General features: G+C 52.9%; 5 protein-coding genes across 5 annotated transcripts; 3 read left to right on the forward strand and 2 right to left on the reverse strand.

Moving 5' to 3' along the window:
• Positions 1–1,723: 1,723 nt before the first annotated feature.
• CTHT_0025850 (uncharacterized protein) lies at positions 1,724–2,929 on the forward strand (the record flags this gene model as incomplete). The annotated part of the gene is made up of 2 exons (XM_006692982.1): positions 1,724–1,778; positions 1,827–2,929. The coding sequence occupies 2 exons, from the start codon at positions 1,724–1,726 to the stop codon at positions 2,927–2,929; spliced, it is 1,158 nt and encodes a 385-aa protein (XP_006693045.1).
• Positions 2,930–4,017: 1,088 nt separating this feature from the next.
• On the reverse strand, positions 4,018–4,671 carry CTHT_0025860 (uncharacterized protein; the record flags this gene model as incomplete). The annotated part of the gene is made up of 1 exon (XM_006692983.1): positions 4,018–4,671. One exon carries the CDS (start codon positions 4,669–4,671, stop codon positions 4,018–4,020), a length of 654 nt encoding a protein of 217 aa, XP_006693046.1.
• Positions 4,672–4,893: 222 nt separating this feature from the next.
• On the reverse strand, positions 4,894–8,669 carry CTHT_0025870 (uncharacterized protein; the record flags this gene model as incomplete). Its single annotated transcript, XM_006692984.1, has 3 exons — positions 4,894–7,644; positions 7,710–7,805; positions 7,917–8,669. 3 exons carry the CDS (start codon positions 8,667–8,669, stop codon positions 4,894–4,896), a joined length of 3,600 nt encoding a protein of 1,199 aa, XP_006693047.1.
• A 722-nt stretch (positions 8,670–9,391) lies between these two features.
• CTHT_0025880 (uncharacterized protein) lies at positions 9,392–9,736 on the forward strand (the record flags this gene model as incomplete). Its single annotated transcript, XM_006692985.1, has 1 exon — positions 9,392–9,736. The coding sequence occupies one exon, from the start codon at positions 9,392–9,394 to the stop codon at positions 9,734–9,736; it is 345 nt and encodes a 114-aa protein (XP_006693048.1).
• A 1,683-nt stretch (positions 9,737–11,419) lies between these two features.
• CTHT_0025890 (uncharacterized protein) lies at positions 11,420–12,640 on the forward strand (the record flags this gene model as incomplete). The annotated part of the gene is made up of 1 exon (XM_006692986.1): positions 11,420–12,640. One exon carries the CDS (start codon positions 11,420–11,422, stop codon positions 12,638–12,640), a length of 1,221 nt encoding a protein of 406 aa, XP_006693049.1.
• Positions 12,641–16,946: the final 4,306 nt, after the last annotated feature.

Genomic DNA, 16,946 nt, shown 5'->3' on the forward strand with positions numbered 1-16,946 from the left:
TCGGGGAGAGTCGTCTCTGGATAAACGCAAGCGCGGGTCTCGATCTCTGTCAGAGCCAGAGGACATGCTGATGCCAGGCGCTTGCTGGGCCAGCAGGCGAGCGAAATTATCAAGGTGACGATGGACGTTCTCAATCAACCTCTGAAATGTCTCCGAAGGGTCGTCGGTCGGCAAACCATGGACTGTGGATGACGGGGTCGAGGAAGTTCTGTCGGAGTCACGAGGGCGTAAGGAGTCGTCCTGGTACAGACGCGGGGGTCGATCGGCGGACTGTGCCGGAGTCAGTGGGACACGACGGAATGAAAGACAAGAGCCGTTGAACGGGAGATGGCAGCGATCCTCGTGATCGTCCAGCAGCAAGGCCCGGGAAGAAGTAGGGAAGGCAAACGCAGGCGGGTAGAGGAAACAAAGGCAGACAGGCTGTCGTGATGATGGTGGTGGTGGTGACTCGCTAAAACGACAATAGATTGAACTGACCATGTACAAAGCCGCAGCCCAAGCAAGGAGCAAAGCGGTCCAGGGTGGTAGTGGTGGTGGCAGACTGCCAAATGAAGACTCCCGAGGGAGCTGCCTAGTATCAATATCCTTCTTGGTCGGCCGGTCGGGGTAAGATGTGTCGGTCGCTGGTCGGTGAATGTCCGATCGAACAAATGAAATTTGCAGCAACTGAAACGCTCTGCGATGGCAAGTTAGAGAGTGGCAGAACGCCGTCAGTGGAGCAGAGAAGAGAGGTTTTGCATGGAGGGCGAATTGAGTGCTTGCTCACTGCCGCAGCGAGAAAGAGTGAATGGTCAGAAGTGAGAGCTTGCGGCGGGTGGTGGGCTCCCCAAAGCACCAGTCATTTGGCGGGGACCTTGGAGGGTCAGCTACATGGTTATGGACAGTGCAAACCTTACTGTGCCACAGCTGCAAATGGTCAGTGCGGCACTGTAAAGAAGCGGCATTCTGTTAAGGAGTACCTAATCAAGCACTAATAGAACGAGAGATACTAAGTATATCCCAAACGCGCATTTGGACGCGCCACAGTTGGCTACAGTAGGTAGATTGCAACGCGGCACTGGCGAACGCAGCTCATCGCACCAATCCGCTCTGCGCATTTCGGGGCTTATTAGAGTTGCAAGGCCGTCGTCAACTGCCCAATTGACATTCAAGTGTTACCTGCCTTCATCGCGAAATGCTACTCCTGTGTACCTTTGGCATCTTAGTCGAAGGATTAGAAGGATTCCACGAATTATAGCAATTCGAATGGCTGGAAAGCATTTCCATTTGAGGATGCTTTGTTTCTGTTCGGGGTCAAGAATCGGGTATGGATTGCGGATTACACAGTACAGTTAACAGGCGCTCCCGTAACTTGTGAATTACAAAGCCTCAACTACACCTAAATTGTCATTGGCCAAAGACGCGTTACAGTCCACCACTTTACAACTTTATCGCCCGTTTGACTGTTGTCGTCTTAAAACTCCTTCCTGCTCTGAGCCTGCATCAAGGGACCCGAGGAATATTCAGGGTCTCTGTTTTTCATTGCAACTCATAAGGAGCCTTCGGACATCGGCAACCTACCTCGCTTGCTCGCTTCGATCAACAACTTCTCACCCAAACATCCTTTCAAATTGCAGATCCTGTCTCATTTGCGGCTCATAAACCCTTACACCCCGGTGGTGGCCTACACTTCCTACAAATCGACCAGCAGTCCAGGATGGCTCAAAATCAAAACCTTTCAATCATGGCACAAGAAACCAACGGTTTTTCCTCCACGCCGACTAACGGGATCAGCCGCGGTAAGTAGCTATGAAACTCATGCTTGCTCTTTCACTAACATCCCCTAGATGAGATTGCCCTCTATGACCGGCAAATCCGACTCTGGGGCATGAAGGCCCAAGAAAAGATCCGGAATGCGAACGTCCTTCTGATTACCATCCGAGCCCTGGGCAACGAGATTGCAAAAAATCTTGTCCTAGCCGGCATTGGCTCACTCACCATCGTCGATTCGGCTCCCATCACCGAGGCCGACTTTGGCGCCCAGTTCTTCCTCTCTTCCGAGGATACACCCATCGGGACTAATCGCGCTGTTGCCGCCAAGGATAATGTCCAGCGCCTGAACCCCCGCGTTCGCATCACCGTTGACACGGAAGACATCCGCACCAAGTCCCCTGACTTCTTCGAACCTTTCAACATCATCATCGCAAGTGACCTAGACCCCACAACTCTTACCCAAGTCAACTCTGCCGCCCGTCAATACAACCGCCCCTTTTACGTCGCCGCCAGCCACGGCATGTACGGTTACCTCTTCGCCGACCTCATCGACCACACCTACGTCATCACCCGCGCCAAATCCAACGTCACAACCCCCTTGGGCGCCGAAACCCGCACGCGCAGCGTGCTCTCCGTCCAGCCCAAGCCCGGCGACGAGAAAACGACCGAGCTTGTCACCAAGCGCGAGCTCTATTCCCCCTGGTCCCTAGCCACCTCCCGCCATGGTGAACTACCCCCAGACATCCTCCGCTCCCCCCGCCGTCGCAGAGCCGTTACCCCTTTGCTAAGCTGCTTTTTCGCTCTGTGGGAATTCCCATCCCATACAGATCACGTCTTGCCCGATGCCAACTCCCGCGACGACCTTGCCCTCTTCACGCGGCTTTGCACAGAGCAACATAAGCGCCTCGGCCTACCAGCGGACACACTACGGAGCGAAGTCATTCGAGCGTTCCTGCAGAATATAGGGTCGGAGATTGCGCCCGTGACTGCCGTGCTGGGCGGACAGCTTGCGCAGGATGTTATTAATGTGCTGGGGCAGACGCAGCAGCCGGTGCAGAATCTGGTAGTATTTGATGGTGACGCGATGGAGGCGAGTCAGTTTGCGTTGCATCCGAAGGAAGGGGAGTTGGGGAAGGGGATGGAGGGTGTTGAGGCTGCTGCGGCCGTAGTAGCGTAGAGGGAGTGTGAAGGTTTCAGTGCCTAGCTGATTTCTCTGGGACATCTACGGGCACCGGTGTTTTTTTACTGTAGACATTTAGACATTTGAACTGGTTTTACTCTACTCAGTAGAGAGATACTAGGTGATAAAGACATGGGGGGTGGGAGGGCGGGGAGGGGAACGAAAACGACATGGGACTACGTAGCAAAAGCCATAATGAGATTCGAACAATTGGGTACATCCAACTTCAGTCACAGAAATTTGGAAACAAAGTGATAAAGTCTTGTACCCGCTGATGATTTTCATATCCACCCTGATACACCCTCACCAGCCACAAACCAATGTTATGGCAAATGTCCAGAAACAAACTATTCATAGGTGGTGTTTGACAACCTTTTAGGTGTTCTCTCCATTGTGCCTAGGTAGTAACTGGTATACACTGATTTTGAGTAGTGATCCAAAGAATCAATGAAGAGCTATGTCATGCATGCCCGAAAGAGCTGGAGACAACCACTCTCAGATTAAGCATACAAGCCAAAACAGGCCAATGATGCTGCGAAACAATGCCGACCATATTCAATGAGTTATGTTGCACCTAGTTATTTTTTGTCTCAACAATGCATGACCTTTAGGTTCCAATCCAAATCCCTCTTCAGAATCAGGTCTTTTTTTTTTAAATGTCCGAAAACAAACGATCCCATGCAAAGCCATTTCAGTATGTACCTAGGTAGTTCCCGACTTGCTTTAACCCTTTCCCGAACGATTTTTCCGAATCCGAATGAATCAATCAAAGTACAGTAAGCAATTCATACACACACACACAGGGAGAAAGAGAGTTTTCCAGTCTAATTGTCGTTTCCTAGGTATCCTCAACTCCCAAGCCAGCTCTCTCACAACTTCTGTCTTTCCTCTTCCATCATCGCAGTATATATCAAAACATTGCCAAGCCTTGACAGGTTTCTCTTCAAATAGGTAGGGAGGGTAAGCATGATATCTTGTTCTCTCTTTGTCCAAGAGCGCCTCAATGAACACTTGCAGCAGGGTATGTGCAAGCTAACCAAATTGGCATCATAGAAGTAAGTGTGATGCCTCATGCTGCTCAATCTTTATTCCTGACCAGCACATTGTTTTCTCCTGCGCAGGTTATACGGGCTCCTTGAATGCAGCATGTTCCTAGGGGCAATGGTGTGGGTGTTACACTTTTTCTTTGGAGGTTCCCCTTGAGCTGGCGGTTCCTTTGGAGCAACTATGACCGTGTTCTGCCTCTTCTTGAGAAGCTCCTCTTCCACTGGTTCCTCTTGGGAAGCTGCGTGCTTCTTTCGTTTCTTCTTTGGAGTTTCTTCTTTAGTCAGTGCCTCTTCAGTCACCGAAGCCTGTGTTGGGACCTCAGCTGAAGCCTGCTCTGGAACTGAAGGCATCCAAAGACCAGGGACGACAACGTTGTGGCTGGTATGATTGGTACTCTGGGAGGTAGCTGACATCGCAGGGGTAAGAGTCGGAACGGCAGCAAGCGCTGCACGGGCAATCTTAACCGCAGTTTGGGCATCAAGGGTAAGATGTGACTCAGAAGCCGGAGAAATGCTGCTTCCCCTGGGCAGAATCTCGATCGGTGGGCGCGGGCTCGAAGGGATTGTAATCGGAGAAGGCTTTAGTGAAGGAAGGGTAATAGAGGGTGTGGAGGATCTTGTCGAAGCAGGGGTAGCCGCTCTCGGCGGTTGCAGCATAAAAGGCTGAAGTAACGCTGCTGGTGGATCGAACATGACAACTCCCTCACTTTGTGAAGCTGAGGCCGAAGAAGCATGTATCGCCGACGCGACTGAAGTCCCAGTTGCCGCCGCCTCAACATTAATTCTCGGAATAGGCGTCTGACCGGTCGCCTTCGACTTCTTGGTTGCCCTCTCATTGTCGTTGTCGTTGCTCTCTTCAGTCCGACCACACTTCTTGCTCCGTGTCTTGGCCTCACCAGCGCGATTCCCAGCTTTCTAGGCAGGGTCATCATGGTTGGCGGTGTGGGCATGGGTCCCATCCCTGTTGGTGTCCGCCTTAGAGCTTGAGCTTGTCGATGTCGGCTTCGCCTTGCGGATGTTGTTATGGGTCCATCCTCTGATCTGTGTCGGACCGTGCCGGGGAGGAGCCTCGACGGGGGTGTAATCTTTGATGGCCTCGCGATAATCGAAGGGAACAGTGCGGAGCTCCTGGCCATTGGTAGTGAAGGGCATGCGATGAGGAGGAGTTGGCGCCGGCTCCAGCTTGCGGTACTTAGATGGTTGTGGAGGGTTAGGCGGCGGCGCTGATTGTGGGTTAGCTTGCAGGGGACGAGCCGAAGAACCCGGAGGAGGCGGCATTTGCTGCTGGGGAGGATGCGAGTAGATCGGAGCAGGGCCCGGGGGAGGGGGTCCTGGTACTGGGCCAAGAGACTGTGGCGCGAGAGGTTGATGATAAGGTGGAGGTGAGACAGAGTATGGGCTCATTTGCCTTGGAGGAACCGGAGCCAAAGGAGGAACACCAGACATCGGCGGAGGTCCGTGGTGATGCTGCGGTGGCATCATGGGCTGCAAGGGGGGTTCCTGGATCGAGTAAGCGCTGTGGTATGGGCGACTCTGCGGAGCAGGATAGTATGAGCCAGCCATGCTGTGGTGATGATGATGATGATGATGATGATGATGATGTAGGCCGCTCTGAGGATCAGGGAGGGGCGGGTTGTCGTTTAGGATGTTCCGGACTGGCCGTAGGGCAGGGAGCGCCTTGGCCGTCGAGGTGCTGGAGAACGGTGTCCGCGCCGACAACGGAGGAGGGGGGGCTTGGCTGTGGGCCGGAGGAACATGTGAAGGCGCCGGGGCAGGATGAGACACTGGCGTGGGCGGAGCGGGGGGAGCGTAGCTTTGGTACTCCCGAACAGGCGCCACATGAGAAGGGGGAGGGGGAGGAGGGTAAGCGGACGGCGGCGGGTTAAGGGTCGTCCGCAGGAAGTCATTGGCCCTTGGGGGCTCGCTAGGTGGTCGGGGCTCGGTCTGCGGAGGGAGTCTAGCAGGCTCGGGCTGCCGGAAGTCAGTCGCCGGAGTCTGGGGGTGAGCTGGGGCCAGCCGTGGCGTCGGCGCAGGAAGCGGCGCGGGAGCAGAGGCAGCAGGGGCAGCCGGCTGGGACGGCGCGGGCACAGGGGCTGGAACAGGAGCAGGTTGGTACTCCGGCTGGCGATCAAACTCGTTGACCATTAGTATGCCATTGCGCAGCGGCGGCTGGCTGAGCTGCTTGGGCGGCTCAGCCACCGCAGGCCTGGCGACGGCAGGCTCTGGGCAAAGGGCCATGTCAGCCAGGCACGAGAGCGCTGAAGTATCGGTCACAGCAGGGGCACGAGGAGCTACTGGTGCCGGCTGGGGGGAGGGAGGGCGAGTGGGGGGCCTCTCAGTGAAGACATCTCGAATCGCGTCGTATGGACGCGATGTCTGAGACCGCTTGGGCGGCGCCAGACGCGAAGCCTCTTCCCTCGCCTGGATGGCCTCAGCCTCAGCAAGAGCTTCGTCAACGAACTTGGTGAACACTATGGTGTCCTCCTTGACAGGCTCAGGGGTCGACGGTGTTGGAGGGAGCGTGGACGACGGCTTCTCTTCGGGCGCTGACGTTGGCTCGCGCAGCAGTTGTTGGCGGAGCTGCTCACGTTCGGCGAGCTCGACCGGGTCAATACCGCGGGCGGCCAGCTCCCGCAGGCGGTTGTTCTCGATCTCGGCGGCGCTGGGGGCAATCCCCTCCTCCGGGATCTCGTTCTCCTGGCAGAACTCGCGCAACCGTTTGCCCAGCGACAACTTCCTCTCGATCTCGTCCACTGCCTTGTCGAGGCGAGCGAGACGGATGGTCCGAGAGGCGTGGATGTGGTCACCGCTCGGTGTGACGAAAACAACGGGCTTCCATCCGTCGGCAGGTGGCTTGGGTGGCTCAGACTCGTTAATGGAGGTTGGCAGACAGATGCCCAAGGTTGGGTGAAGCTTGTATCTCTTCACCAACTCCTCATCGAACTCACCGGCAGCCAGGGTTGAGTCCCAGATGCCGACGCGGCGGTCGATGAACATGTAATTTGACCCGGGCTTGCCCAGGTACTTACCGCGGCGTTGCTTAGTGGCGCCCTTCTTGGCACAGTTGGTCGAATCCCGGAAACCAATGTCAAGTTCATCCCATTCAAACATGTTCGGGACCATGATTCGGTTATTTGGGATGTCCAAGCGAGTTGGACGCCTCGTAATGAGGCGAACCCCAAACTCGTCTGGACTTGAGGCGCCACGGGGAAGAGGGAGGTCGGTCGGGTCGACCAAGTTTTCTTCGTTGCCCGCAGCGCGCTTCTCGGGACGATCTGCGGTCGTCTCTTCGGAAGGTTCAGCCGCCGGGGCCGGGGTCGGGGCGTTCGATGGTGTCTCCGGGGTGGAGTCACCCTCGATGGCCTCGACGCCGCCGAGCAGGCTGGCCGAATGGCGGAGCGCCACGCCATCGACACCGCCCGCAGCAGCAGCAGCAGCGGCGGCGGCGGCGGCCTTGGGACCCAGTTGACCCTCTGGTTGATCCTCAGCTTTGCCCTTGATCGCCTCCAGCGGCAGAGTCTGGGGCTTCTTCATTAAGACCGAGATGGGGTCGCCGGAGAAGGGCACCTCGACGCCGTCACGCGTCTGGTAGAATACGCCTTGCCAATCGGCATCTTCCTGCGTGATCGGCTTGTAGTCGTAGTCGTTGTCGGGGAGTGCAGGCAGCTAGAGGGAGGATTGGTCAGCAGGGGCCACATCAGACAGGCAGACAGAGCACGTGACCAACTTACATCAACTGGGAGATTATTGTCATGGAGATACTCAAGTACCTCCAACTGCAGCAGTAGATGGCCGTACCACTCCTCAGACAGCTCAGCCAGTCCAGCCTGTGATTGTCAGTAAAATTCAGTGAAAGAATTGCCTTTGGGAAGAAATATCCGCATTTTTTCTCCCGATGCTTTCAAGTGATAAAAGTCGAAAGAGTGGATAAAACTTACATAATACCGCTGCCACGCTAGCTGCGTCTCAGCTTCGTAGACGTGACTGATCATTTCCAGCCCAATCTCGCGTTCCTTATCGCACGCTTCGAGGGCTCCAGCATGCCGCTCGCGAAGGAAGCTCATGGTCTCCTCATACTCGGGGACCTTCTCGAAGGCAGCAGGATCTTCGAGCAGCTCGTTGATGGAGCGGTCGGCGAGTTCCTGGAGCGCTGGCTTTACTTGCTTGGCGATGGTTGTATAGGCTTGCTTGAGTTCTTGAGCGCGCTCGTGTGCAGCTTGAGCCTTGAGAGAATCGTAAACCTTTTGACGGCGGCCGCGACCGCTAGGGACTTTCGGCGGAGCTGGCTTGGATACCTTGTTCTTGTTCAGACGGGACCAGCGGCCACGTCCTCTTCCTCGACTACTGCCGGTCGGCTTGGCCGGGCTGCCATTGTTACCGGCACGAGCAGCAGAAGCAGACAGAGCTAGTGACACATCTTCAGATGCGGCATCGTCGACCTCCGGGCCGTCGACGACCTGGGAGCCCTGCTCGCTCATCGTGCCGTTGGCGTCGGTGTTGCTGATGGCGTTGCTGTTCTCGTTGCCGTTAATGGTGATCTGCTCGGTAGTGGCGCCGAGAGTGGCGTCGTTGCCGTTAATTACAGCGGGAGTAGACAGGGAAGCACTGCTCTGGCTGATAGTGCTGGTGTAAGTGTCATGTGCAGATTCAGGCTGCTGATGACCTTGACTTTCTATAGTGACTTGATCCATGGTTCCATCCACCGGTACTGCCGGATTGAGGCGAGAAAAGACTGGATGAAGTGGTGGTGGAATCGAGAGAAGAGAAAAGTTCGAAGGAAAGTCGAAAGGAGAAAAAAGTGAAAAGCGAAAAGTGGATGAAGTCGTGGATGATGGGAATCAGCCAACCAGGAGCCAAATCTACAAAAGGCGCAGGTAGGTAAAAGCTGGCAGTAGTAGTAAGAGAGCCCGATGGAAGACCGGGGCGAGAGAGATCTGGAGAATGAGAAAACTAAGAAGTTGAGAGCGCACACACCGACTCAACTTTGCTGGAACTGCTTCTCTAGAGGCTGCTCTCGTGAGCCGAGACGAGAACGGTGGGTCGGGAGCAGAGCTGGTGAGATTTTGTACAAGTGGAAGTCCTTGACGGCGACGGCGGGTGCCAGACTGACGCGACTGGGACATGCACTCGGCCAGGGAAGAAAAAAAAAAGCTGCTAGCAGACAAAATAAGAACTACGTGCCTGAGGCAGACGAGAAGATACTCGAGGCGCGGTGCAATCACTGTGCTGCGTGCTGTGGCAGGTGTTGCAAGTGAAAGAGTGAGTCTGTGAGAGTGAGGGTGAAAAGAAAGAGGTGAACCTGGAAATCGGTTGATGGATGAGATGCGGATGTGGATGCTGCCAGGCTCAGAACAGACGAATGGGCAATGGGAATGGGCGGATGGAACGGTGCAGCAAAGCAGCTCCGTCGACAATGCTGGCCTCAACAGTCAACAACGATGCCGTCGAGAATATGCTGATGCTGCTATTGTGCTCGGGGGCGAAATACATTTGCGAGTCGTTTGCAGTGGTGGCCGCGATGCCAGAACAGGCGCTGCTCCTGGCTGCAACTGCTGCAAGTATTGTTCTGATGCTCCAGTCTCACGCTCTCGCTCTCCCTGCTGCGAGCGAGCGTGCTGCTGGGTCTGATCGGTGGATCTCAGTGCTGCTGCTTTTCGGCCAGCCAGACCTACTCGCCAGCCAACCACAACCCCGTCTTCCCAACCCCGGCCCCGAACCCAAATCGTGCAGGATGAGCCTGGGCCCCACTGAGGCTTAACCGAGCCGCCAGCCAATTAGAGTGCTTCAACGCCTTCCAAATCAGGAACAGGCAGGCACAGGTACTTGTCGCCGTTTTGGCGGCTGCAACTCGAACGGGAAAGCCGCGAGGCTGGCAGAGTTTTTGCACGGGGTCAACTCGGACGCTGGGCGTCGACAATGCGCAGCTTTATCGCCAGAGTCGATGAAGCAAAAGATCAAAGATAAAGTATCGATGATATCTATGTGCTCAGATCAATTGGCCAATTGATCTGGTAACTGCTAGGCGGAATTTGTTCTTCTGTTGCCTTTGTTCCTCTGTTCTCAGTTCTGGTGGCTTGTGTCCCTGTTTCATGGTGCCGTAGCGTGGGGCCAGCGGAGTGGCTCCAACGTCTCATGCGATCACACAACGCCCACTTCTTCAACGCTTTTCACAGCTTGTTGTCGCCATTATCGTCGCCAACGCATCCTCCATCTAAGTGTGAGTTGCCGGAAATTCATTATTCTGTAGCAAAGGCATCGATCTGCCGCCACGTGCATTTTGCTAGGGCGATCTTGCTGCTAATTTGGCAGAAGACAGATAGCGAACAGGCGTGTCCGTTTTATGAACGCGCGAACCAACAAGGTCTTTGTTCATGACATCTCTGACCTGCCTATTAACACAAATTTAAGTGGAGATGCATGCCTGCTCTAAAGCATTGGGTATAGATCTATTTCCAAACGTTGGATCAGTTTATTGATCTGAAGATGTAGGAAGAGTGTAATCGCACGTGAAATTTATGGTGTGATCCTCTTGAGGTAGGCAGACGACGGACAGAGAGATCCAACAAACAGAACTCCCACAGAAGTCAAACGGACGACCTGGGACCATATTGTTCCTTAGCTTAGCTTTCAGCGCAGCGCAACGTGGTTTTATCTCAAATAAAATCGAACTTCCTAGAGGACGATTGCATTAGCAGTCCTGAGCTCATGATCGATGAATGGTATGAAACTCTTGTGGATATAGATGTTTGTCCGCCTTGAGCCTTTCGCAGTGCTCGACGTCTCAAGCTTGCCAATTGCCACATATACGCCCATCTTCCATCATAGTCAATTGGACTTAATGCCTCATTTTATGCCAATATATCAAGAGTTCAGAGTTTTCCCTCGGTATCGATCACCAGCAGTCCTGCTCCTCTTGGCCCTTTGTACATAGCCTCGATAACAAAGGCGTCCATGGGCCGAGGGCTGCTGCCATAATGTGAATATAGATATCCTCAGACAATTATTTTGTATTATCACTGCTTTTTGTCCCACGTCATTCTGCTCGCTTTGCGGATGCCCTCGCTGCCGAGCTGATTCAACTGACGTGCTGGCTGTCCTTACGGTACCTCGTAATATATGTAACACTGTAACTCTGGTAACTTCAGAGCCGTCTTGGCAGCGGCCCAGGTCCTGTCCCGGACCCACATGCCTCGCGGATGGAACCGAACCCTGACCCAGAAGCCTGAGGGAAGCCAAACGGAAGCCAAGGAAGGTTTTCTACCTCCCACTGATTGATTTTTTGCGGCCAATTTCCGAGATTCCGGCTGTCCGACCATCGCTCACGCCATCCCCCGGCCCCTCCCCGCCGCCGATCCCGAGACGCGTCGACGTCGCGTCCCGAGCCGAGTTCACCGATCCCGCGTCAACCAACGTCATCACGCAGACATTCACTGTTTGTACCATGGGAAAAGCGCGTGGTTTACTCAAAAACGCCGCCAAGGCTGTTAAGCAGCAGCACAGAGCCAACCAGGCCCAAAAGAATCAATATCGGAGCCAACATCAGCATCAGAACCCAAAAAATAAGCCGTTCTCCAGACCCCCGCCGTCCAAAAAGCAGAAGACAACTCACAGCAAAGACAATGCCGCGTCCAAGCATTCCCAGCAACAATACCAAACACCAACACTCCCTTTCCATCCCTCGGACACCATCCTCCTTGTCGGCGAAGGCGATCTCTCCTTTGCTGCCTCTCTCGTCACCCATCACAAGTGCACTAATGTGACAGCAACCGTACTCGAAAAAGACCTTGCCGAACTTTCTGCTAAGTACCCCCACGTCGCCCAGAACATTTCCGTCATCGAGTCCTCCCCACAATGCCGCGTGATGTACGGTGTCAACGCCCGTAAGCTCCCTCTCTTCCGGTCGCCTTCTGCTCCGAAGAAGCAGCCGAAACGGCCATACCCCGACGATGACGACGATGCTCCGCCCGGTACGATGAAACGCATTATATTCAACTTTCCCCATGTTGGTGGCAAGTCCACGGACGTTAATCGGCAGGTTCGATACAACCAAGAGCTGCTTGTGGATTTCTTCCGGTCCGCGCAGCCCTCTCTTGCTCCTGGCGGATGCATCGTCGTCACGCTGTTCGAGGGCGAGCCCTATACGCTGTGGAACATTCGAGATCTGGCACGGCATACCGGGTTGCAAGTTGAAAGGAGTTTCAAGTTTATGGCGTCAGCATACCCGGGGTATGCTCATGCAAGGACACTGGGTGTGGTCAAGAACAAGAAGGGGGAGGTAGCCAAGGCTGCTTGGAAGGGCGAGGAGAGGCCGGCACGGAGCTATGTGTTTGTGAGGAAAGGCGAAGACTCTGGGTTGTTTACACAGGGGAAGAAGAGGAAAAGGAGTGGCGGTGCGAGTGATGAGAGTGAGAGTGAGGGAGAAGGGCAAGACGGACAGTCGGGTTCTGAGGTTGAGGATACCAATGAGATTGAGAATGATGGAGATGATAATGATGCATCAGCGGAAAGCGAAGAGGAGAATGATGCTGATGAAGGAGAGCAGTCTGACGAGGAGAAAGACGACATACAAGAGTCAACCGTTGATGTTTCCGACAGCGATACCGACGATAACGAAACTACTGACCAAGGCAAGTCAAGTCTGACGACAAAGAGCAAAGTTTGAGGGATATACATAAGCATTTAAACGGATATTGTTGTGTTCTCCACAACAAGTTGAATCTATGATCTGATTCCAAGATATAATGCTACAAAACAGAACCTCCCCAGCAGTCTTCATCTCTCAACAGCTGTCTGGTGCCCTATCACATCAGCAAAGGTTTTTATAAATGCGATACACACATAGACGATCATTCCACCAAACCGTTGTCACTTGGGAACCAGAGGTGCGTCCTCACGGTCAAAAGTCAATTTCATCACGCAGTGTGGTCCTCGATCTCGATCCAGCACTCAACGTGATCAATCAAAACTGACCATCAGAGAGCTTCGTTGCTGCTAAACTTGTTTAATACTGGCAAGATTGGGAATTTGCCTGCCATGCTGTTGTATGCTTAATGATTCCTTGTCAAGTCGAGGATGCGAGGGCTCAGTCGCTGTCGACCGTAACAAGACAGGGACTGGCCGCTAGGGGAGCCCCCCTACAACACTTTACCTGCAGAAATGATAAGCTTCATCTGACATGTCATATATCCCATGCTCCCATCACGCTGGTAGGAGGGGCGGGCAGGATCTTGATCTCGACATGATCTGGATCTAGGAGAATGTCTGTCTGACCTCTGCATAGCCCATCCTTTTCTCGTCCGGGAAACCCTCCAAATGCGGTATCCCGGTCGCTTGAGCAGCTGTCACAGACAGATGACCGCATTAGGGCGAAGTGATCTCACCTTGCCCGCCGGAAGTACTGTATCAATTGCAAAACATCGAACTCCCGCGGAGTACATTGAGTAACACTGAGCACACAGTGTAGGTAATACCTGCACGGTTGGTTTCAGCTCACACATTCATACGCACACACCACCGCCACCACCACCACGCTGCCCTTCGCTGCCCTTCGCTTCAGTCCTCTGCTGCCGGGTGTCTGCAATCTTCCGTCCGACCAGACTATCCAGCCAGCTATGCCATTCCGCCTAGAAGCCGACACAGTTCTCGGGCCGATGAGTTTCATCCTCTTCTGGTGTTCGCTGGCATCGGCTGTGGGGAGCTGAGCGGCTTCCCGACAATTGGGCAAGGCTGGCTGATACGACGGGACAGGCGATAGGCAGGCGTTTAGGAAATTCGACTAACACGCTGCCCTTGCGATTCGATCCAGAGATCCTCGCCTGCAGGATGTAAGCTGGCTGCAGCCAAACGGAAAACATGACGCGCACCGACTGCAGTTCGGGCACATGTAGTGCCCCCTCCGCCGTATATACCAATCATTGTAGCGCCAGAACAGCCAACTGCATATGTAGCCAGCTATGGACGGAAGGCAGCGAGATTTATACCCAACTTTTACTTTTTCTTTCTCTCACAATCCTTCTGCGAATCCTCTACCCCCCACATCCTCAGCGCTCGAAATCTCGCTAGTATTGGATGCTTTCCGCGTCACCACACACGCAAACTCACATCCCTTACGCATCTCATGTTGTGGCTTATGCCATAAACGAGAGAGGCTTTTGACAAACACTCTTCTCGCCCTGCGATCGCTCTGTCTAGACTCGTCCCAAAAAAACCCACGCCATTCCGGACCCTGATCCCTTCCCACCTGCCTGTCTGTCATAATGCCCAACAACTGCTTACATCAACAAAAAAACCTGCGCAATCCCTTTGTGACAGGCTGCCGCGTGGCAGAATCCCACAGAAAACCGCAGGACACTCCGATGTGAAACGTATCCTGGGTTGCAGCAAGAACTGCTGCTGTCTGAAGTTGTCCATCTTCGGTCTGTCTACCTTCCGGGCCGGTTGTGTGTGACACTTGCTGCTTCGTTGCTAGCTGCTTTCTTGCGCAGCCCAACTCCGCCCGTTTGCCCTGCCTGCCGTAGTCGCTGCGGCTCGCCCCTCCCTCCCGCCGGAGCGAAAACGAAAGCCATAGACGAGCCGTTCCCCTTGTACATAGTTCTGTCTCTCGAGTCGTACACTTGCCTTACACTTTGTCTTCTACCCCTGTCTCTCTCACACTCTGTCGTCCGGCTCCCGGAATGCAGTACCCGGACCGGACCTCATGCCATCCCAACTCCAAATTGACAGCCTATACACCTACGTCACTGTTTGTACACATATTGTAGTACACTAAAAGCGGCAAACGTGGTCAATTGGTACTGTATATTTATGTAGTTTCCTGAACCCCCACGTCAACCCCCCACCAAACTAGACTATTTCAATGCCTACTAACGATGGATATTTCCCTACGTGTACCAATGGTACAACTGTTCCTTGGCTGCTTGAAAGTTAACATTAGATACGTTACACAGCAAGAAAGCCATGGCGTCCCAGGCAGAAATCAGGGGAACATGTAGCAGAATGTTGAGGGAGTCCGAAAACCTGCGCCAAAATGCTGTTCTCTTGCTGCTTTTGTCCCTCGAGGTAGGGCTACTGGATTCCAGAGTACGCCGTAAGATCTGTACGTATACCCCTGAAGGCCTGCCAGTCTTTCTGACCTGAATTGGACGCTGGTGATTTGTCGTAAGTTTTCCGCTGTGAAGGCGCCAAGGGGTGAACCCAGTCAAAGAACTCAAGGCGTTCTCTGCCCGAACAATAAAAGTCGCGAGGATAACGTGTTGAATCGAGTCGAATGGAGCAGCTAATAGTTAGCTATGTTATAGCTACTCGTCGGGCCTCCCAAAACAGTGGTTCTACTAGCCTGCTCACAGACTAGTCGGGCGGAGCACCATACAAATTCCGAGCAAGCTGCGAAGTTTTTTATACATCGTAACCTACACAAATTTTTGTGAGCCCAAAGGTCATCTACACTTAGTGCAAACCACGTATACAGGTATCTATAATATAGCCTTGCACTGTAACGCATACAATGAATAAATAATGATAAGACACTGTGACGATTCTACAACCTCTTGAGGTGGGTTCGAAGGTAGTAGCCAGGTTGTAGAACCCGAGGGACTGAGGTCCTCGCACAGTAGTGTACGTGATTTACTGCGGTCACCAGTTGTTGGTTGACCACTGTTTCTATTGCTGACTGAGGAACTCCTAATGAGTGGCTAGCTAGGTCCTATATACGTTGGTGTCTCCTCCAGTATCACTCCTGCCATCACCAGTATCACCGGTGATGCTGGAGTATCACGCCATGATGATTAGGTCTTGGCGATGACAATGTCTCGATTGGTCTGTCCTTTTGGCATCTCCAATCCTGCTTTTCTGGGCAGGCCCTCCATCATTCCGTTAGCTGTGACAACAACAGCTATATCTTCTAGAAAACTCCTAAGAAATTCTTTAAAACTTTGTTTATTCTTAGAACAATTATCTGATTAATTTTTGATAAAAAGTTCGAAAGCTTAAGCACTTTAAAACTGATGCACGATTAGGCCCATATGCAACTAGCAATGAATTGCAAAAGTGACCTATGTCTATTGAGCTTGTATAACAATAAAAGTACCTCAGAATTTGCAGGTTGCTCCGCCAGACTTGTCTGTAGAGCAAGCCAATCGGACCGCCGTTTTGGGGAGGCCTGACGAGTAAGTAGCTTACTCCTAGGGACTTAATCCCCTGATAAGTTCTCTTTAACTTATTGTAGATATGTCACGACTAACAGAGGGTATCGGGCGGGAAGAGTGAGATCAGACGCAGAAAGCCGATAAAGACGCGGCTCACGCGAGGCCAAAACGGCCAATAGGAAGCAGGCATCTTTGACGCAAGGTCGTCAGTGCTAAGAGTCACTGATAAAAGCTCGTTAGAACTAAGAATCACTGATGAGTGACCGAAAGCCTTTAGTAGAAAAAGAAAAAATAGACGAAGGATCCAAGTATATAAGGCAGATAGATTTCTCGTAGGAGACGGGAATGAGGAACCCACCAGTCAGCAACGCGAACAGTTGCGCATACTCAACTGGCGACCACAGTGCTTTTGAATCTATGTGAGAACTTCTATCTCCCAGATCCATAAGCCTTGTCCCGAACTCGAACCTATCTTAGAAAGGCTAGATGTATCGTCATTTTAAGTAATCTGGATACTATGGGAGCTCTGAATTATCTAGATGTCTCTATAAGCGTATCAGATCGCAACTAGAGAGAATAGCTACAGCTAACTAGCGTAGCTGGGTAGGGCTAAAATTTTTGAAAAGAAAGCATAGTCTAGAAAGAATTTCTCGTCGAAAAATATTAGTCAAAGATGTAGAAATAGTATGTTTGAGTTAAGAATCAATAATAATCAAATACAGGAGTATTTTATCACTCTAGCTATAAATCTAGTAGATGTACTAGTGCGATGATCCACCTAGCCCTCCTGAGATGGGTTCGGGTTCGGTTTAAGGCTTATGGATC

The sequence above is a fragment of the Thermochaetoides thermophila genome (assembly GCF_000221225.1).
Source record: "Thermochaetoides thermophila DSM 1495 unplaced genomic scaffold scf7180000011816, whole genome shotgun sequence".
Taxonomy (NCBI): domain Eukaryota; kingdom Fungi; phylum Ascomycota; class Sordariomycetes; order Sordariales; family Chaetomiaceae; genus Thermochaetoides; species Thermochaetoides thermophila.